Source organism: Notothenia rossii (assembly GCF_949606895.1).
Source record: "Notothenia rossii genome assembly, chromosome: 10".
Lineage (NCBI taxonomy): Eukaryota > Metazoa > Chordata > Actinopteri > Perciformes > Nototheniidae > Notothenia > Notothenia rossii.
Genome location: NC_136908.1, coordinates 31,029,657 through 31,053,000, shown reverse-complemented (window position 1 = coordinate 31,053,000; position 23,344 = coordinate 31,029,657). Strand labels below are relative to the sequence as shown.

The 23,344-nt window shown below is 43.0% G+C and overlaps 1 protein-coding gene across 4 annotated transcripts in view; it reads left to right on the top strand.

Annotated features, from left to right (window-relative positions):
- sh3bp5lb (SH3-binding domain protein 5-like, b) overlaps positions 1–18,852 on the top strand; it is a 43,621-nt gene extending 24,769 nt beyond the window's left edge. Inside the window, exons 1-3 of one of the 4 annotated variants that reach the window (XR_013803227.1) lie at positions 5,346–7,484; positions 7,673–7,768; positions 12,012–14,631. Coding sequence is in view for 1 of the 4 variants with exons in the window: in XM_079654097.1 (XP_079510223.1) it covers positions 14,638–14,811; positions 16,212–16,772 (735 nt within the window). In the remaining 3 variants the exon portion in view is untranslated. The other 3 variants (XM_079654097.1, XR_013803226.1, XR_013803228.1) reach the window with 3 other exon arrangements.
- The last annotated feature ends 4,492 nt before the right edge of the window (positions 18,853–23,344 follow it).

Sequence of the window (23,344 nt, the reverse complement as noted above, 5' to 3'; positions counted from 1 at the left end):
TATCTATAGCTAGTGTGCTACACTAGCTAGCTAGCTAATGTAGCTTATTTGTTAACATCATCAGCAGCACCTAGCGTTGAAACACCTGCTTAGTCTGATTCAATCTATCAGCTGTGTGACAAATGTGACAATGTTCTTTTTTTTCTCTAAACTTTGTTTCAAATGTATCATGTCTCAAAAAATAGCATGTAGGAAAGATTGTACATGAAGTTAGAAGTGAAATGTATGTTTAGACCAGAGTGCATTTAAAGGGGGGGTAGGTAATTTTGGAGAAATCAGCTCAAGTGCGCTAGAATTTGAAAATACACAACCGGAAAAAGTCTACCACTTCCTTACAGAGCCCCTCCTCCAACACAAATGCGCACATGACCAATGAGGGCACGAGATAAGTTTGTGCACAGATGGAAGGCTGACAGGCAGGTAGGCCATCCAGTTATTTTAGCCGGGCCGGCTAAAATGATTGGTCATGCTTTTTACAGTACTACGGCTTCCACAGATGACATTTTTGTATATATTTATTGTCAAATCATTTAATATATTTATTGCTATCAGGATGTTAAGAGCATTCCATGGAATATAACAAAAAGTGTTTCTGAAATAAATTACATACCCCACCTTTAATGACACAGGGACTTTCAACTACTAGTCAATAGTGAGTTTATCAATCAAATAATAATGGTTTTTCCTTTAAATGTTTTAACTTATATTAAAAAAAACTACTTCTACTGCAACACTGTGATTTCCCTGTTTGGATAAATCTTTCTATCCATCTATCTTATTCACATCCAAGTAGTGTTTACATTTGTTATCACACTGGAACCTTAATTAAGGTAGAGCGTTTTGCTAAATGTATTTACAATATGTTACGGTTAAGTTTTTTCCGGGGCAGTGTTCAGCCATGCTGTCCTCTTTTCCAAGTTTAGTTTCAGTGACATGGATGGGTTTCTATTTAATTTTCCTAAGGCTTAAAACTGAGCTAGAACCTATTAAGGCTCAAGTGTACTAAAGTGAAGCCAGCAGCGTCACCCTGCCCACAGTGTCCTAGATGTAGTTGTCTAATACATTAATTATGGTGGTGTCTGGTCACATTAACGCTTCATTGTTTTTTTATTATAGGATGAAAAATGGCGGGACTGAGACGCAGGAAACCCCTCCTCATGGATGCAATCGAACATCCGGTCGAGGCAGTTGACAATACTGCAAAATTGGAAGTGATGTACATCCAGACCCGGCGCCAGAACGAATCTAAAGGGAGGGCATATGATTTTCATGGGAGGGCACACAAAACCGTCACGTGCTGCGGGTCTGCGGCACAATATATATCAAACAGCAAGGCCAACAGCATTGCGTAAAGACGCACACTTATCGCAAATACATACACAAATAAAGGGCAATATAGAAACCACTTTTGAAACATTGTTTGCGTGGCAACACAAACACTAGTAAATCACGAGCAAGGCACACTGGTTAAGGATGGCAGCTTCCTCATCATTGCACTCGGAGAGAAATAGTAGAGACGGAGACGATGAACTGTTTAGCCCGCCTTGGGCATGGTTTATTTCTATGCACTGTAGGTGCATCCTTTCGCTCAGCCGAGCCATAGCTTGTCAACCCTCCCGATTGTTGAGGGAGACTCCCGATTTCATTGCCCTCTCCCGGTTTCCTCCCGGGGTCATATTTGTCCCGCATTTCTGACATAATCAGATTTACTCGGTACTGTTTCCACTCAGACTTTAATACAGCTACACCATTGTTTTGTTTCCATGGTAGGGCGTCTCTTTAGTAGCCCGCGCAACTGAGGGTGAGTAAAATATATCACAGAAAACAGAACATGAATCGACAACTCTACCCTCTGCTCACTCCTTTCCTGTATTTAATACAGGACCAGCCCACACATATGCTCCACATTTTTTTCAAGGATGGTGCTACAGGCCGCAAGGCATTGCACTTAGAACTACAATAAGCATGTTAATCTAACAGCTCCGGCGATAAAATAGCACCCCCCCCCCCCCCATTTTGCATTTTTAAATGCTCCCGATTTCTGAGGTCTCAAGTTTGGCAAGTATGCTAATTTAGAACATTATTTTTGGCCAACTCTGCATCTTTGTGCAGCGTATACTCAAACAGCGATAGGAAGAGCCCACTGCTTGACTCTGACATGCTGTGGAGTGAATCGTGGTCAGGTCATCTCTGAGAGGGAGTTGGTTGACAGCTAAAAAAAAAAGCTATAATATCAACGACAGCTGACACGTAATAACGGTTCCGTGCCCGCTGATCAGTGTCCGCCAAAGTACTTTTTTCCTTATTTGTTTCCTCGCGTATCTGTCTCTCTCTCCACAAACTCTCACATGAAATGTGTTCTTTTGATGCGGCATGCCTTAGCAGTCCTTTATCAGTCTGTAATGCGTGTTTCCAGTCGCAAAAACCTTTGACAGTAAAAGCCGCATCAGATGAAGACGTATTTACTTTAATCTGTCTACAGGGGAAACAAACATTCTTGTTCTGTTTTCTGCTTTTAACGAATATTCAAGCCATGGTCTGTTGTAGTACCATGGCAAAAGTGCGCTTCTTTCCTGAAAACAATCTCGCTGGATAACGATCCAGTTTCACCTGGTTGGGTTTATTAACCCCAAGATCACCTGGGGCTTTTGGTCTTTGAGCGGTTGCTGGCCCAAAAGTAGCCTCCCCATTGATGTGCTGCAAGGTAGCGTCTGTAGTGGAGGTACCGGCACGGAGGAGGAGGATGCTGGCGGGTGTGGTACAGGGTGTGGCAACGCAGGTGTTGATGGTAGGGGCACAAGGAGCTGTGCCTCGGAGGACAGCGTTGGTGGCGGCCGCCTTGATGAGTCAAGGCTTGGGCTCGCTAACTCAGCCCCGGGGTTTGCCGAGGTCAAGCTTGTGACATTAAGGCGTGCTGCTGCAACGGCAGGTGCAGGGTTGCCAGCAGCACCATCGGCTGCAGTTCTTTCATCGCTATTTCGTTTTAATAAATCCTTCATCCCAATTTCTGATGTCTATTTTGTAATTCAAACAGAAATGGGAGTCTACAGAATGCACAATAAATAAATCCAGAATAGGCGGCAGAGTGTTACGCTGTGATTGGTCTAAATGTGGATGAATCACAAATCACAACAGACACAAGAATCTTTTTTTTATTTATTTTTTTTACTATCTGACATCACATACATAGTAGCATAAAAGTTCACCGTTTATTTATAATCAAAACAATTAAATAAATAAAACATGTAAATGTTATAGATAATAAAAAACGTGTTTATTGGGGGAGGGCAGGAATGTCAAATGAGAGGGCCTGGCCCTCCTACGGCGCCGGGCATGTGTACATCAACTCTTTTAAAGGTATGTATTTTTGTCATCAGTACAATTTTTGTTTTTATGTTCAAAGTTGTATCAGATCCTACACCCTTACTAGTACTTAGAGTTCATTGATTAAAGTAATGTTGCATTAATTGCATCCTCATACTATTGATACGATATATGATACGATATTACTTTATTTGTCATATCAAGTTTGAAATTTGACTTGCGTCACAGCAGCTCCATGTCCAACATAGACAACTATCCAGACACAAATACATGAAACACAAACAACAAACATTTAACATAACAGCACAATCAGTGAGAGAAAACATGCTCAAAGATACATTTTGTATTGAAGGACCTGATGGGAAAGCTGAATTGTTTGCCTGGTCTAGTGTGCCAGGATAATGTATAAACAAAACCAGAACGAATAACTATTATCATTATTGCATAGTTTCGGTGGATTTTAATTAAAAAAAGCATGGCAAGAAGAACCAGCACCTTACCGTGGTAGAGAGGTTTGTGTGCCCTGATGAACCTGGGGGCTGTGTTGTCTGGAACCTTGTGTTCCTGGTAGGGTCTCCCATGGCAAATTGGACTCAGGCAAGGGGCCAGACTAAGATTGGTTCACAAAACCTCATGAAAGACGACACACGAAGTGAGGATACCCGGCCCGGAGGAAGCCCGGGGTCCCCTTCTGGAGCCAGGCCCAGAAGGAGGACTCGTCGGCGAGCGTCTGGTGGCCGGGCTTGCCACGGAGCCCGGCCGTGCACAGCCCGAAAAGGCAACGTGGGCAACACCTCCGCATCTCCGTCCCGCGGGCCCACCACCTACGGGAAACAGCGATGGGGTCGGGTGCGCTGCCAGAAGGGTGGCAGTGAAGGCAGAGGGTCTCGACGGACCAGACCCGGGCGACAGAAGCTGGCTTTGGGGACGTGGAACGTCACCTCTCTGGAGGGGAAGGACTCGGAGCTTGTGCGGGAGGTGGAGCGTTACCAGTTGGATCTGGTTGGGCTCACCTCTACGCACAGCGTCGGCTCTGGAACCTTACTTCTGGATAGGGGTTGGACTCTATTCTTCTCCGGAGTTGCTCAAGGTGTGAGGCGCCGGGCGGGTGTGGGGATACTCACAAGTCCCTGGTTGGGTGCTTCGTTGTTGGAGTTTACCCCAGTGGACGAGAGGGTCGCCTCCCTACGCCTGCGGGTTATGGGGGGGAAAACTCTGACTGTTGTGTGTGCTTATGCACCCAACAGCAGTTCAGAGTATACAGCCTTCTTGGAGACCCTGGAAAGACTCCTGTATGGGGCTCCTGAAGGGGACTCTTTAATCTTGCTGGGAGACTTCAACGCACATGTGGGCAATGATGGAGACACTTGGAGGGGAGTGATTGGGAGGAACGGCCCCCCTGATGGCCACATCAGGGGGGCCGGAGTGGTGGTTTGTTACTGGACTTCTGTGCTAGTCATGGATTGGCCATAACAAACACCATGTTCGAACATAAGGATGCTCATAAGTGTACGTGGTACCACCCTAGGCAGAAGGTCCATGATCGATTTTGTTATCGTATCATCGGACCTGAGGCCGTATCGTTTGGACACTCGGGTAAAGAGAGGGGCGGAGTTGTCAACTGATCACCATCTGGTGGTGAGTTGGGTCGAGTGGCGGGGGAAGCCTCTGGATAGACCTGGTAAGCCCAAACGTGTAGTTCGGGTGAACTGGGAACGTCCGGCGGAGCTTTTCGGGAATTCCTGTGGAGGTTGGGGACATTGAACCAAAGTGGTCGGTGTTCAAAGCCTCTATTGCCGAAGCCTGGCGGGGAGCTGTGGTCTCAAGGTCCTAGGTGCCTCAAGGGGCGGTAACCCTTGAACCTCCTGGTGGACACCGGTGCTCAGGGAAGCCGTCCGACTGAAGAAGGAGGCCTTCAGGGATTTGTTATCCCGGGGGACTCCCGAGGCAGTTGCAAGGTACCGACAGGCCCGAAGGGCAGCAGCCTCAGCCGTGGCCGAGGCAAAGCAGCGGGTGTGGGAGAAGTTCGGAGAAGACATGGAAAAGGACTTTCGGGCGGCACCAAAGTTGTTCTGGAAAACTGTCCGACACCTCAGGAGGGGGAAGCAGGGAACCATCCAAGCTGTGTACAGTAAGGATGGGACGTTGTTGACCTCAACTGATGGAGTTTTAGGGCGTTGGAAGGAGCACTTTGAGGAACTCCTGAACCCGACAACTCCGCCCTCTATGTTAGAGGCAGAGCTGGAGTATGACGGGGGATCGACACCAATCTCCCGGGGGGAGGTCACTGAGGTCTTCAAACAACTTCACAGTGGCAAAGTCCCGGGGGTGGATGAGATCCGCCCAGAAATGCTGAAGGCTCTGGGTGTTGAGGGACTGTCATGGTTGACACGTCTCATCAACATTGCGTGGAAGTCGGAAACAGTACCAAAGGAGTGGCAGACCGGGGTGGTGTTTCCCCTTTTTAAAAAGGGGGATCAGATGGTGTATGCCAATTACAGAGGCATCACACTACTCAGCCTCCCCGGGAAAGTTTACTCTAAGGTACTCGAAAGGAGGGTCAGGCCGATTGTCGAACCTCAGATTGAGGAGGAACAATGCGGATTCCGTCCTGGTCGTGGAACGACGGATCAGCTTTTTACTCTCGCAAGGATCCTGGAGTGGGCCTGGGAGTACGCTTATCCAGTCTACATGTGTTTTGTAGACTTGGAGAAGGCGTATGACCGGGTTCCCAGGGAGTCACTGTGGGAGGTGCTGCGGGACTATGGGGTGAGGGGGTCTCTACTCAGGGCCATCCAATCTCTGTACTGCCAAAGCGAGAGCTGTGTCCGGGTCCTCGGCAGTAAGTCGGACCCATTTCAGGTGAGGGTTGGCCTCCGCCAGGGCTGCACTTTGTCACCAATACTGTTTGTAATATACATGGATCGGATTTCGAGGCGTAGTCATGGGGGAGGGGGTCTGCAGTTCGATGGACTAAGGATTGCACCACTGCTTTTTGCAGATGATGTGGTTCTGATGGCTTCATCGGTCTGCGACCTTCAGCACTCACTGGATCGGTTCGCAACCGAGTGTGAAGCGGCTGGGATGAGGATCAGCACCTCCAAATCTGAGGCCATGGTTCTCAGCAGGAAACCGATGGACTGTCCACTCCAAGTAGGGAATGAGTCCTTACCCCAAGTGAAGGAGTTCAAGTACCTCGGGGTCTTGTTCTCGAGTGAGGGAACAATGGAGCGTGAGATGGGTCGGAGAATCGGAGCAGCGGGAGCGGTACTGCAGTCGCTTTACCGCACCGTTGTGACGAAAAGGGAGCTGAGCCAGAAGGCAATGCTCTCTGTCTACCGTGCCATTTTCGTTCCTACCCTCACCTATGGTCATGAAGGATGGGTCATGAACGAAAGAACGAGATCGCGGGTACAAGCGGCCGAGATGGGTTTTCTCCGCAGGGTGGCTGGTGTCTCCCTTAGGGATAAGGTGAGAAGTTCGGTCTTCCAGGAGGGACTCGGAGTTGAACCGCTCCTCCTTCGCGTCGAAAGGACGCCTCCGTAGGGAGGTGTTCCAGGCACGTCCAGCTGGTAGAGACAAAGGGGTAGACCTAGAACCAGGTGGAGGGATTATATCTCTTCGCTGGCCTTGGAGCGACTTGGGATCCCCCAGTCAGAGCTGGTTGATGTGGCCAGGGAAAAGAAAGTTTGGGGCTCTCTGCTGGAACTGCTACCTCCGCGACCCGACCACAAATAAGCGGGAGAAGATGGATGGATGGATGGCAAGAAGATGAATCACTGTACATTTAATCATTTTAATAATAACCTGTAATGTGGTTAGGTCAAGGGTCTTTGCCACTGCTCATTTACAAAAAGGAGACTTTGTGGTGGAGTACAGAGGGGAATTAATACATTCTGAAGAATCACAATGGAGGAGGAGAAGGACATATCATGTCAGCTGTGCTGTCTTTATGTTTGACTTCTTCTGGCAAGAAAGAACATGGTGGTAAGTCCTAAATGCAATTATACATATTTGAAATTGAGTTGTAAGTTGTTATTTTATGAACATAAAACGTGGTTTCTTTTTATTTATTAAGTGTTGATGCAGCACAAGAAGATTCCAGTCTAGGAAGATTAGTCAATGATGACCACAAACATCCAAACTGCAAAATGAAGAAGGTTGTGGCAGAGAACACATTTTTAAATAGATTTGACAACGATTTATTTGCTTATGGGTGTGTCAGTAAATATTAGATTAGGAGTTATTCTCTTTCCTCGCATTTAGACTAAGTTGTTTCTACCTCTGATAACTTTTGGATCAAGTAAATGCACCGTCTTCTCATTAATAATGTTGAATTATTCTTCAGGTTGGAGAGCAAGCTACTGCTACCGAGTCTTCTGAGGCGGAGATCCCCAGTACGAGTGAGCCTGTTCCTCAGAGATATTCAATCTCCAATACACAGGTACGTCTTCAATGGATTTGTCCCTCGACTTAATTTCCCTAATAATTCAGTATATATCCTTTTCCTGCTTTATTGATATTTGGTATTGGCATTTGATGGTTCAATTGGCTTTTCTGTAGATCAGTGTATATCTGAATGTGTGTCAAACACAGTCAGGTTTTTCTGATTATATGGGGTCCAGTCAGGGGCCTTTAGCAGAATACTCTCACACGCACATGTCAGGGGTGCTGTTGTTGTGGGGTCTACGTTACTAGAACCATATTAAACTGCACTTATTTCTGTTTTTCTGACCATAAACTGAAGGAAACATCATGTTTGACATGTGTGCTCTAACATTAGCTCAGTTTGCTTTGTACTGTTGGTGAGAGGTCAATTCAGGCTGCCAGACTTCATTAAATGGGGTCCAGTCAAGGGGCCTTAAGCAGAGTAGTCTCACACACACGTCAGAGGTGCTGTTGTTTTGGGGTCCATGGTAACTGGATGATAAAGTACACATTTAAAAGAAAGGTAATTTCCTATTTATTTTTAATTCTTATTTTAATCCTAATGAATAATTGAAACGTTTTTCATACGTTTTAAATCATCAAGATATTTAAATGTTTTTAAAAGAAAATGATATCCCATTCAAGTTTGTGGTATATGATGCTGATATTTTGTACTGTACCATTTTGTATCAGCTTATGGCAAGTCAGATTGTCGTAATTACCATCATTTTAATTAGATTTGTACCATGAGCTACTTCATAAAAATACATAATATAATTGCATCATAAATACTAAATTGTAAGACTTAAATTACTGATGTGACATTTCATTTAATTTAATCGTTTATTTGGCAGGGAAAATGCACAGTGATGAACACTTAAAACATAAAAAATGTGTCAAGTGTAACAGTGCCAGATTTAGCGTTGAGCTAATTTCCATCCGCAGTCCCTCACATACACCAAATACATGATATGCAAAAAGTGCAAAAGAGCAAGAGCAGCATATACAAGTATTTACCACATGGAGGTACAATATAGCAGCAACGACATACAGTTGCAAGAAAAAGTATGTGAACCCTTTGGAATTACCTGGATTTCTGCATAAGTTGGTCATAAAATGGAGGAAGCCACTGCTGTCCAGAAAAAACATTGCTGCACGTTTGAAGTTAGCAAAAGAGCACCTGGATGTTCCACAGCACTACTGGCAAAATATCCTGTGGACAGATGAAACCAAAGTTGAGTTGTTTGGAAGGAACACACAACGCTATGTGTGGAGAAAAAAAGGCACAGCACACCAACATCAAAACCTCATCCCAACTGTGAAGTATGGTGGAGGGAGCATCATGGTTTGGGGCTGCTTTGCTGCCTCAGGGCCTGAACAGATTGCCGTCATCGACGGAAAAATGAATTCTCAAGTTTATCAAGAAATTTTGCTGGAGAACTTAAGGCCATCTGTCCACCAATTGAAGCTCAACAGAAGATGGGTGATGCAACAGGACAACGACCCAAAGCACAGAAGAAAATCAACAACAGAATGGCTTCAACAGAAGAAAATACGCCTTCTGGAGTGGCCCAGTCAGAGTCCTAACCTCAACCCAATTGAGATCAGTAGCGTGGCGTGGGAAAATAATTAGGGGAAGCCAATAATACGTCCTTTCTTTTGGGGTGGGGGGGGGGGGGTGTGTGTGTGGTGGTCAATGTAATAACGTAACCAGATGAGTGATTACAGCGCCCGGTATCATTTTACACACATTTGTATCATACAGATGCAGGACTTACACACGCCTGTTATCTGACCGACAGGTCCGCACGCACTCTCCAGCCGAAACTCTAATAAGCATTCATTCACAAACTAAATCAGGAGACCTTTAACGTTTTACGTCCGGTTCGCTCCTTTGTTCCTCGCTGTACACAGCTCCAGTTTGGGCATTGGCCTGTCATCAGATTGTATTTGTTGTTGCTGCTGCAGCCGAAGTTTAGTCCAATTATTTTTGATGAAATACTCCAAATCTCCACCCTACATAATTGCACTTGCTTCAGTTGCTTGCTACTTTCTAACGGCGGTGAGAGTGGTGCAGTGACGCTATCTATCTTCTATCGATTAGATTTATGATTCGAAAATTATAAAAGTAGGGTAGACATGTGGATATTATCCGACTGAACAAAACCTGCATTTACCTAACAGGTTCGTTTTCCACTGACCTTTTTTCGAGCTATTTTCCAAAATCCTATGGAGAAATCCCATTGCTATTTTGTCGAGGGAAACCGAGCGCAGCTTACTTCCGCTATTTGGGACGCGTCACTGCACCACTAAATTGATGCGATTTGATTGGATTGTGAGGCAAGGGAAGCCAGCCGCCTCTGGCTTCCCTTGGCATGGCCCTGACCAATCACAGATTGGCAGGGGCATGACGTGAGCCTCATCTGATTGGTCAATCCCTCCATTTTTTTTCACCAAGGGAAGCAAATTTTGGCTGGCCTCCTCTCGCAACAGAGAGTGCAATCTACTGTTTCACCATAACATCTAGAGGGGCGCTGTTTCACTCTTTGTAAAATACTCAATGAGAATGGGGGAGAGACGGGCCGGCAGCAACACACAACAAAGAATTTCCGAAACTAAACGAAGTGTTTTTATTTATTTATTAAAATTATAACTACAATCCGAAAAAACAGGGGAATCCTGGCTTCCCTTGGCCTCCAGGAGAAAACGCCACTGATTGAGATGCTGTGGCATGACCTCAAGAGAGGGATTCACACCAGACATCCCAAGAATATTGCTGAACTGAAACAGTTTTGTAAAGAGGAATGGTCCAAAATTCCTCCTGACCGTTGTGCAGGTCTGATATGCAGCTATAGGAAACGTTTGGTTGAGGTTATTGCTGCCAAAGGAGGGTCAACCAGTTATTAAATCCAAGGGTTCACATTCTTTTTCCACCCTGCACTGTGAATGTTTACATGGTGTGTTCAATTAAAAACATAAAAACATATAATTGTTTGTGTGGTTTTAGCTTAAGCAGACTGTGTTTGTCTATTGTTGTGACTTCGATGAAGATCAGAACACATTTTATGACCAATTTATGCAGAAATCCAGGTAGTTCCAAAGGGTTCACATACTTTTTCTTGCAACTGTATAAAGTACAAGAGAAGATGAAAGAGCTACATAAAGTGCAAGAGGAGATACCCCTGTGTTAAAGTGCATTTAGCGGTGATTGCACGTCTGTTTGTTTCTCAACCATTCTTTGAGTTGACCTTTGAAGCTATTGAGAGTGGGACAATCCCGTATCTCAGTTGGGAGGCTATTCCAGAAAGAGCTGCCTTTAATGGAGAGTACATTTTGTCCAAAAGCAAACAACCAGTTTGTCAAACAGTATTCAATGTGGGATAGAACCATACAGTGGAGGTATGACTTTGCAGCATTGACAGTTAACCAGTTAAGCCCAGAGCCTGTTTTCCAGGTCTCAGGCTCGAAAAATTACATTCCCAGAACAAATGACCATAACTTCACTTCTAAAAGGGGTAAATTAATAATCTTTTTTCTCAAAGCAATGATAAACCTGTGAGTTGGGTGTAGAAAACTCAGAATCAATATAGATTTTTTTTTATTTTAAAGTAAATTCAGATTGAACATAGTAGAACATTTTAAATTATAGTGTCCGTCCAAAAGATAAAACATTACTTATAGTGGAAAACGCCCTTGAATTATGGGATAGTAGACTAAAAGCTTTAGGAATCCAAACTATAACATATAATAAGTACCCTGTATCAAGATTGATGCAAAACAAGTGAAATTTGACCTTTTTAGAGAGATTTAGCACACAAAAAAAACACTTCTGCGGTCATTTGGGTGGATTTGACTATCTCTGGCCCCCCTTGGTCGATTTTGATGATTGACATCTCTTTTTAACCGTTAGAGCCAATAGAATCAAGGGGATGTTCCACATACACACACATGTTACCAAATAAGGAGTAAGAGTGACGCGTAGACAGAATACCCAAAACTGGAATGTGTCATTAGCAGCTAATATGAAACTCCGTTTTTGACAAAAAAATGGAATTATGGATTATCAGTAATTTTTTCAGAGTGACACAGACACATTGGATTAACCTATGGATTAACCTTCAGCGACGTTTTTATCGTTTTTAATGGCATTGAACTTGTGGTATCATTCATATATGTTTATCAACTTTTTCTCTCAAATAACTTTTCCATAGCAGTTCCAGAAAAACACAAAATCGTTGATTTGTGCAATTTTTATACAGGTCGACAATCTTTCAAGAAAAAGCTGTGGGAAAAGACGGAGATCCAAGCTGTTGAGAAGCACATGATGACCTTCATTAACACATGTCACTTTCCGCGGAAAAGTGACTGCGATAAGCGTCTTGAAATGGAAGGAGAAGCACTCAAACAAAGACATTGGTTGGCCATACAGTTTTACATAAACAATCGGATCACAGCTCTCAAGAGCAAAATGTAAAGTGATCATTACTGTCTGTTGACACCATTAGTTGTTGTTGTCAAGTGTAGAACTTGCAAAAGTTAAATGTTTGATGCAAGCCACTATACAAATATATAGATCGTACTTTATTTCTTCTTTCACCCCTCATTGATGTCCTCTTAATACCTCACCTCATCTCCTTTTCTTTTATCTGAATTATTCACAATTTCCTCCTGCCTTATCTCTTCAACCTTATCTTCTCTTACATCTATGCTTTTTAAATCTCATCTCTTTTTTGTAATATTCCTTTTATCTCAACTACCTTATCATCTCTTCTAGTTTCTCATATTATCTTGTTTTTCGCCTAACACCATTTATTTAATCTTGTCCCTTTTCACACTTTCAATTTCCTTATTTCTTTCAATGTCTCAAAATATCACATCTGGTGTCCTCGTCTTTATCTACCATTTTATTGTGTCATTACCTGTGAATCCCATATCATTACTTAAAGTTATCTCCCTTCATGTCTAACATAAAAGTTTCTTCCAGTGATCTTAGACCCTCATTTAAATCAGCCACAAGTTGTTTTTTAAGTCCTTTTTGGGACCTCTGTCATATGATAATGCCGTTCTTAAATGGTGATACCTTTTTGTGTACACTGAATACAGTTCTTCTTTTGAAAATTAAAAGTCTAATAACGACAATCTCCGTGTATTTACTGGAAAGCTCTATAAATAATATTGTATTGCTTAAATGGAAATTACAATGACTATTTAAGCAGAATAGCCTTATAAGCATGACTTGTATGGCTTCAATAATTAACACTTAGAACACAAACCCCTCTTTATTTAGAAAGAAGGAAACTGATGCAATTTCAGTAAATGTACTGTGAGTCTCATTCACGAGTCCAGACATCCCTGACGAAGGAACCCAATGTCTGAACGAGGGATAGTGGAAATGTTTCACTAAAGATGGGGACATTTCTGGGGCAATGTGGGGACACTGACATTGTATACGTGCCAGTGTCACAGTGGGTAAATAGACTAATAAAAACATTACTATAATAGCTTAAATATTAATTAAAATGCTATCAGTACATTGGGATTTAATATAATTGTGTCACTTAACAGAAGCTACATGTTGACACTAAAGGTGAAAATCATCCTGCATCCTTATAGCCCTCACTTTGACAGTCAACTGTGTTAAATTGTTACCTAAAGTAAGTCTAGTAATACAGTGTGCAAAGTGACCCCACTGAGTTTCAAACCAGACAGTGTATTTTTAGAGCCCACGCATGACTAAAAGCCAGACAACGTGTATATATGGACCCCTCCTGTAACTCATACCTGACAAGACCCCATGAAACGGTTTATAGTCCGGTCAGTGACCTCTACTTTCTCTGATTGATAATTTGAAGTTAAATCTTTGTTTGAGTCCACTTCAGGATTCTGCCTGATTTTTTACAGTGCTGTACAACCTTCAGAAAGGGTGGATCCCAAAAGGGATGGTCTGGTCAGGTACCCCTATAATGCAATAAAGACAAGCATGTGTGTGTACAATGTATATTAGGATGTTTTATATTATGTTCTTACAATGTATTGTTTTTATATGAAAAGGATAACTCTTTGAAAAAATATGATGAAGTTGAATTTATATCTTACGTATGTGTGTCTTTTTATGATGATGATGTGGATCTTTCAGATCAAATTGACTATGGTATCCTAGACATGGTATTGTAAGTGTATCATGTAGGGTTGGATTCATAGTAGTCTGGTTCCAGTCTTGATTCGGTCTTGCCCTACCTTGGTCTTGGTCTTGACTTGGACTTGACCTCTTAAAGTCTTGGTCTTGACTTGGTCTCAATCAATAAATCAATGTTTATTTATATAGCCCAATATCACAAATGTTACATTTGTCTCAGTGGACTTCACAGTTTGTACAGAATATCAGTATGACAATACGACACCCTCTGTCCTTAGACCCTCACATCGTACAAGGAAAAACTTCCAGAGAAAACCCCACAGTTTAAAGGGAAAATGGGAGAAACCTCGGGGAGAGCAACAGAGGAGGGATCCCTCTCCCAGGACGGACAGACGTGCAATAGATGCCGTGTGTAAATTGAAAAGATAATACATTTGCAACATAGGTAGTCTCGACCTCTTAAAGTCATGATCTTGTCTTGGTCTTGCTACTCTCCGGTCTTGGTAATGTCTTGGTCTCGGATAAGGTGGTCTCGACTACAAGACTATCTATAGGTTAACTTATATACTGTCCACAAGGACCAACACTGTGTTTGAACCGGAAGTGGGTAAAGGGGCGGGGCTACAGAAGGTAATGTGGGGTTTGTGTCATCCCGCCGTGTTCCTACTTTCAGTCATCAGAATACCTTTAATCGCCCCACAGAGGGGACATTTACATAAATATCATATCATATATCTTCTGTTCCTCAGGTGAACGAGGCGGAGGAGGAGCGGCTCCGCAGCGAGCGGGAGCACCAGCGTGTCACGCAGCTCTGCCAGGATGCCGAGGCCCGGGTCCAGACGCTGCAGAAAGCCCTGAAGAAGGTCATCGTCAAATCCAAGCCTTACTTTGAACTCAAGGCTCAGTTCAACCACATTCTGGAGGTGTGTAGCAGCCATGAGCATTTATCATTTGTTACAACATCACACACACACACACACACACACACACACACACACACACACACACACACACACACACACACACACACACACACACACACACACACACACACACACACACACACACACACCATGTGTTCATACGGTAAGCCAGCAGCTGATCATATTCCTTTCTGACCATGAATCAGTTGGGACTGCACATGACTCAGCAGCTTTTTTTGCTGATGTACTTTAAATGTGGCTAGTTCTAGCTGCAGAATCTGCAAAATGTGTCACAGAGGATATCATTATCTTAACATGCACACATTTGTGGATCTGAGGCATTAGAAACTGTTGGTGAAAGCATTGAACCTTCACTGACTTTCATTTGAATTCTGAAAATCTAACATTTTGCCCGCAGCTTTGCAGATACTTCCAGTTGCTTCCTTTTTCCAATAAAACTTTGTGAGGGTCAAGTTGAGAGATTGGAACAAACATATGGGCTAGATAGGTAACACAGAGCAGATTGTGGAGAGCTTTGAGGGTTTCCTGCTGATGTTTATCTGTTTTTCATATATGGTTCTATCTTACCAGCTATTATGGCCTGTGACATCCTCAACTGTTCAATTTGCTGACACAGCGGGTATTTGTAAGCTGTTGTTTCCTATCACCAACCCAGAATTTCTCAATAAGAGAGAAAGAGTGGAAATGCTTCCAGTCCCTTTGAAGTGTTTCTTATATTGTGTTGTTCAGGGTTCCCGCGGGGTCTTAAAAAGTCTTACATTTGATAATATGAATTTAAGGCCTTAAAAATGTCTTAAATATGACCAAAAACATAAGAAAGGTCTTAAATATGATTTAGAAGGTCTTAAAAATGATCGGATTTTAAAGGTACTTCTGGGTTGCGATCGCGTCTGAATGTGTTTTGGGGGAAATGTCCGGGCTGCAAAATAACCAGTACGGTAATAGCCTTTCAGTTCCCCCCAACAATTTGTATCAACATGGAACCAGTAATCACTAACTTTGTTTCCCCCGGCCCCTTCTCGGAGAACACCCGTAACCTAGTAACCTAGCATCCAAGCTAGCGGCAGTCAGAAACGAAGGTATCTTCGAATCTATTTACAAACAAATATGGGGAAGTGTAAATTCAACAATATTTGGTTGGAAAATGGCAGCCCACTGCTCCTAAGACTAGGATGGGTCAAATGCAGAGAAACCGATTCGTACTGTGTAATGACAATAAAAGTGCAAAAAAACAAAACATGTTCAACAAAAATATAACACACAGCAGAGTATTTTTCCATACTTGAGAGCGTGCCTGGAGTCAGACTTTAAATAAAAGTAAAATTGAGAATAGTGAAGTGTGACTGTGTCTTGCTAACTTGCTGTTCACCTTTTTTCAGGAACACAAGGCCAGAGTAGTAGAGCTGGAGCAGCGCGTGGCGAAAGTGAAGTCCCGTTACTCTGTGGCCCTGCGGAACCTGGAGCAGATCAGCGAGCAGATCCACGCTCAGAGGGGCCGGCCGGCGGGGTGCGGGGGCCGCAGCTCTCCTGTGGGGGCCGAGGCCGAGGTCAGGGCCGTGGGGGGAATGGAGAGCACCTGGGCAGATGGAGAGAAAACCCGTCTGTGGGTGGAGAGGCACCGAGAGAGTGGCTGGGGCCAGAGGGAGCGGCAAAGGGGGGGGCGCCCACCCTCAGAATGCATGTCCGTCATCAGCCTGCAGACCATCGCCTCGGACCTGGAGAAGTGTGACTCTGTGGAGCACCTGGGGGACATGAGCGACACCGGGAGCGTACCGGGGGGGGAGTGGGAGCGAGACAGGAAGCGGAATGAGGAGCCGGTCAGAGGGGGGGCAGAGACAGGGGGGGCAGAGACAGGGGGACCACAGCAGGAGAAGGAGGCCGTGGGCAAAGTGAAGCAGGACAGCTTCATCAAGCAGCACAGCAGGAGCATCAGTGTATGATGAGAGGAGGGGGCATCATGACGAGCTCATAGTGAGGATCAGAGAGGACATTAGAGGGGGGAGACAGCACCCATACATCTCTACCCACCCCCCCCACCCTCACACTGATCCAGTCTGTTGCTTCTCATACAGAAATTTGAACAAAAGTGCATGAAACAAACAGCAGGCTGAGGACAACTACTAATCGTTGTAGAAACACTGAGAACACATGCTTAATACATGCGTTTGATCCCTACAGTGCATTTAAAAAAGGCTGCTCTATGTTTCAGCTGGTTTTTACTTTAGGGATGGATAAATGTGCCTCTTGTTTGAACGGTAAATCCAGTGTGTCATAACTAGATGTTTTGCTGTAGCTTTGGTCATCATTTCTATCAGTTTTTAAAAACTGTACTGACACCTGGGAACATGGAAACACGAACAATCAGATGGGATGTAATGAAGGTTACCTAAACCCCCTAACTGGTGATCAAAGGGGTGATATCACCTGAAATTACTACTGGCAACTGGCAACTCTCCATATATTTTTGTAGATTACATTACAATACAATACATGTCATCAAAGTGACATTTCAACATACACTTCAATACCGTATACCTATACACTCATTGGCTTAGCATATCCCAGCTACCTTGACCATTTTTTCTTATAGTGCGTCTGACACCTACCTCTGCAGTGTGGTGTGGGCAGCGGGGGGGGTTCCTAAATGGGTTTTGATTCCCAACCGTCACCTAATTCACCTTCAGTTTGCAGGTCTGCATGCTACTTTCATCTGTATTCTCTTCCAAAGATGTCGGGGGGGGCTTTGTTTCCCATCTGTCTGCTCGTGTTTCTTAATCTGTCTCGGCAAACAATTCGGGAGTAATGTTGATCAAAACTATATCAAAAACAGAAGGAATACAATAAGTTACTATAAAACATCATCTGGATAACCCTACAAATGGAATACAAACATAAAGCCTTATCTTCTATTAATTGATAAGTATTTACATTTAAAATAATATGGCCAAATACGACATTTGCATTGCCTTATTGAGCAGCCTCAGCTGTATATATTGACTAGATATGTACTGATGAGGTCATAAACACGTGCAGTATGTTGGGAGTATTGTCGGGCTTCACAGATATTAATTAGAAGTGATTATTTTAAGAGATTAATTAATACTGACTGGTTTTAATTTGGCCTTAAAATATATATTTTTTTGTTGGTCATATTGATCTGGTTTCGTCCGAGCAAACTGCTTAAATATTTTACTTTACGATGTAACTGACACACTTTCCATTTGTGAAGCTTGTTGCAAGATATTTGCATGAAACTATAAATCAATGTACTGTTACACATTGCATTAGAAGTGTGTGTCAATCTGTTAAAACAAAACTATGTAGATAATGAACACAAAACCATTCTTAGTGACAGGGGATTATACACTAATGGAAACATAGTTAGAATTATAAAACACTGTTTCTGTCATCTTCAATTCTTCACTCTGGAACTTTGAAATAGCTATTTCCTTTTTGAGATTCCAATTCTATCACTTCATTATAAGAGTGATACAACTTTCTAACATCAATTTCTTCCAGTTTACTGCCATGGAACTGGAGGCCTTACCTCTCAAAGTATGCTATGTATTCTAGGTATCGGTGTTGCACAGATAGCCATATCCTAGGTTGTGTCTATGGAAATAGCAAATGATAAGTTGGTGATTTATTTTATTGAAAGTGCCTATGAGTCCTTATATGGTTCAAACTTGCCAAACATCATTTAGCTAATAATTAATCCTAGAGTTGGATGATGACGAGATATTCGTTTAGTGAAACTAGTTAACTTAGTTGAATTCAACTGTAGTGGTCTGTAAATATTTTATTAAAAGTTGTATGTAAATTCAGGCTGTAACGGCATGTTTATTGTGTATTCCTTGTCTTCAGGTTAGTCACATGTTTTTTCAGGAAATTTGATATTTCTGTACTTCCCTCACGTGACTCCCCCTAAAAGCAAATGTAACCAGTCTGTCAGGTGTGTGAAAACTGGACCAGTATTCCAGGTTCTTAAAGGATGGGTAATAAATGAAGTCGAACACCATAGTGAATGAAGTGAATACTGAGATTTTATAAAGGAAAAAATATATATATTGGCACAGGAATAAACAACATTCTTCTAAATAAAGCGCTTGACACTTAGGTGCACCCCAAATAAAATTAAAATAAACCGCCAAAAGAAAATAGTTCTTTGATCAGTTCCTGTAAGGTCCTCTCAAAATCCTACCACTGGTAGTGAAAAGATGAGGTATTCAGGTTGTCATTGGTAGCTCGCCATCCCCCTCGTCAGGGAGAAAATCCAGAGTCCACAATCCAGAAAACAGAAAATCAAGAATTCACAATCCAAGGGTATCATAAAAGACCCAGTCTGTGTAATATAACACAGCTTAAAACATTGCAAATGTATCTTCAACACATGTGCATCAAATCTCATAACTGTGCAGTTCTAAATTATCAATGCAAATATACAACACATTTAGATACCATAATATGGAAAACTGTTGCATTGTAAATAAAAGATTCATTCTACATGCACTATTAAAAACACACTGACGTCAATAACCATGAAATCCTGAAATGTAGATCAAGATAAGCATTTACAGTTTAAACATTAATGCTCAAAACATTGTAGTAAACGAAATAAATGTCTAGTGCTTATTAGCACTGTATAGTAATACACAATATATAGCTACTGTAACTATCAACCATAACTCATATTAGCTAAATTTAACTGAACTCTCAAAAGAGCTAGGTGGCTAACACACCACGAGGCCCGCAGCATGCATGCAGCAACTAGCATGTAGCATGTAGCGTGTTGCTTCACTCACCGAGGAAAATAAAACAATGAAAACTCCCGCTTTACAAAGCAGCTCCAACCTCCAGCAACAGCCTCAGAGATTGGTCCACCTCTGCCCCGGTAAATCTCAATTTGCGCTGTTTTTTGCATATGATGATCAAAAGTGTCTCCGTTCTTCCAGCGTGACGCTGCTCCCTCACACACACGTCTTCAACGTGCCCTCGCTAACCTGAGTGAGGAGGCGGGACTTGGCGGATTTTAGTACAACTGCAATCATGATTGCATTATGAACCAATAAGCTTTGTTAACCTTGTAACCTTGGTTTATCCAGTGGGTTACACCCTCCCCCCTTAAATATATGCACGCCCCTGTGCATGCTTAAAGGGCTGCTGGGTAACTGGTTCTGTAACCGCATTAGGAATGTCTGTAAACCAATCTGTACTGTTACGATCATTAAGAGAGTTAACAATGGCAGTACTCAATCCTTGAAACAAGGAAGTAACAACAGAAACTAGTGGATTTCCAAGCTCAGGATAATGGAACCGACGTGACGGCTCACGTTGTCTGAGTGATCTCCTGACAGGATTATTTGCTTCTGTCTGTTCCTCTGTCTTTCCTTGACTTGACTCCATCTCCTCATGAACAGTTGCCTCGTCTGGGTTTGTTAAATCTTCCACAGAAGGAAAATCCGCAGCTTCCAGTTAAGCAGGAATTACTTCCACAGGTTCTGAACTGGCTCCAGCTGAAGGAACATCAAGTAGGTCTCCAGGTAAGTTTTGAATTTCCATTTCAGGAATGATTTGTGGATCCAAGTTTTCTGTTTCATTGAGTGTTGGTGTCTTTGGGTGCTCATCTGCTCGTATGACAGATGTTTCATCACAGATGTTACCCTCTTCATCCTCCCTTTCTGGTGAGTCATGCACACTCAAACAACTTTCTCTTTCAAGGTGATGACCCTCATTTTGTATTAATGCTTCTGGAACTGAACTCGCATCGACACAGAATGGGTGAGAGTTCGCAGGTCTATTCATGTGTTCGCCTGTGACAGGTACTCGGTTGCGTTTTGGTACTTGATACACTTTGACAAACCTCCTGTCAAGGACATCTGGTATAGTGTACCAGCTGTCATCATTGTCGGTGTCTGAAGCAGACGGTTCCTCATCCTGTTGGATGGCACTTTGCTGTCTTGTTCTGGGTTTCTTGGAACTACTTTTGGTCTTTTCTTCCTCTTTTTCAGTTTCAGGAAGAAATCCACAAGGTAGTAGAAGGTCTCTGTGTAAAGTCCGGTTTGCTCCTTCCTCCCTTTCAGGTTTCACAGAGTAAACAGGTAAGTCTCCCATCCGTCTGTTGACTAAATAAACTGTAGGTTCCCAACGATCTGCCAATTTATGTTTGTTTCGCAGCCGGAGATTACGAACCAGAACTCTATCTCCAACATCCAGTGTACATTCTCTGACAGCTTTATCAAATCGCTTCTTGTTTTTCTCTGCAACCTTGTGAGTTTTCTTTCAAAACTTGATAGCTTTCTTCAAGATTAGATTTAAGGTTCCTCACATATTGAGAGTGTGAGTGGGACTCTTTGTTTTTTACTGGCAATCCAAAAGCTATGTCTATGGGTAGCCTTGGCTGTCTCCCAAACATTAGCTCATATGGGGGAAAACCAGTGACGTCATTTCTGGTCCAGTTTTCACACACCTGACAGACTGGTTACACAAAGGTTGTTTTTTTGCTTGTATATGGATTAAATACATATTACACATGTTTGATAACGATGCAGACCTCAAGTCATCTAAGCCTATTATGGGGTATCATACATACATACATGCATACTGTACATACATGTATGAATAAGTATATCTGAACTTTGGAATGAGCCAAGCCGTCAGCAGTCTCAATGCTAAGCTAATGCTAATCCCGCCCTGACTCCAGCTCTATTAACCTCATGTTTCATCTGCTCTACGAACTTCGACATTATTATATGTTGGTACTTCCAGTTAGAGCGTTTGCTTTACATGTTGTTGCCAGCTTTATCAACCTTTACTTGACAACAAACTGCTTCTAAGCTTTTGAATGAATTGTTATGAAGAAATATCATATGAGTTTAAAAATACCAAAACCCAGCAACGTTTTTAAAATGTGTGTCACTGCCATAAAGACACAGGTACGCACTACATGTTTAACCAACATATAATAGCAATTTTAATTTAAACCGAGACCACCAATTTGGCTATAGCTAACTAGATAGCTCAAATCTGCTCTAGCTTATTAAGATAAATAGCAAACAAAGCTTTCTAACTAGAGAGTGAACACAGCTTGCTTGTGAAGCAGATAGCTAAAGTAAGCTAGATCAATCAATCAATCAATGTTTATTTATATAGCCCAATATCACAAATGTTACATTTGTCTCAGTGGACTTCACAGTTTGTACAGAATATCAGTATGACAAAACGACACCCTCTGTCCTTAGACCCTCACATCGTACAAGGAAAAACTTCCAGAGAAAACCCAAAGTTTAAAGGGAAAAATGGGAGAAACCTCAGGGAGAGCAACAGAGGAGGGATCCCTCTCCCAGGTCGGACAGACGTGCAATAGATGCCGTGTATAAATTGAAAAGATAATACATTTGCAACATAGGTAGTCCAAATGTTTGGAAATGCATGTGTGTATAATAGGAAGATGAATCCACGAGGATATCCAACCAGGACTTATGATCCAGGACCACAGCCACGACTCAAGATCCAGGACTCGCGATCCATGACACAGGACCGCAGGATCATCCATGACTCCGGATCCCGGCGTATATATAGACACCAAAAAGAAAGAAATTTGGGGAAGCTGGGTTAATCGGAACATGAGAGTACACAGGTATAGACAGAGAGAAGGAAGAAGTAAGATGTCCCCCGACAAACTAAGCCTATATCAGCAAAACTAGGGGCTGAATCTAATCAGCCCTAACTATAAGCTTTATCAAAAAGGAAGGTCTTAAGCGCACTCTTAAAAACGGATAGGGTGTCTGCCGCCCGAACACAAACTGGAAGCTGATTCCACAAAAGTGGAGCTTGATAAGAAAAGGCTCTAGATACCTCTACCTGTTAGGTAGATAGCTAACGTTTGCTATTCAGCTTGTCAGATAAAGGGCTAACGTTAGCTATCTACCTAAGAAGCTATTTTCACGTTTGCTCGATGCTAGGCGATCCATCGCCATGGAAGACGATGATGTCATAACTCTAATGGCGCATTCACACTGCAGCGCGGAGCTCGCTTTAAGCGTGCCGAGCCTTGCGCACGATGCGGGGCCCGTTTTTGGTTGCGCTTCCACTTGGCCTAGTTTTGGCCCGGGGCTACTTTTTCACCTTTTTTCTGGCCCGACTAAATCGTAGTTCTATCGAGGCCAACAAGCGGGGCCAACAAGCGGGCGGAATATGCTAAACTAGTGACGACTGCTGATTGGTCAGAGAGAATCGTCACAATTCTCGCGCGACTTAATCCCTAGTGTCGCATATATTAAGGGACGCTTGCAGCATTTTTGAAAACAGTGAACCTTGCAGCATTTTTGAAAACAGTGAACCTAAGAAGAAAAAACCACATATCAAGAAGCAAGGACATGATGGCTTCCACATCCTCCATTGTTGTTGTGTGTTTTGTGAGTTGTGTCGCATTAAAGATAACGTCACGGCAGTTGTATGCCGCGTCGCTCCGCCCGCCAAAAAGCCGATCGCCCCGCCTACACTGCGTTACTAT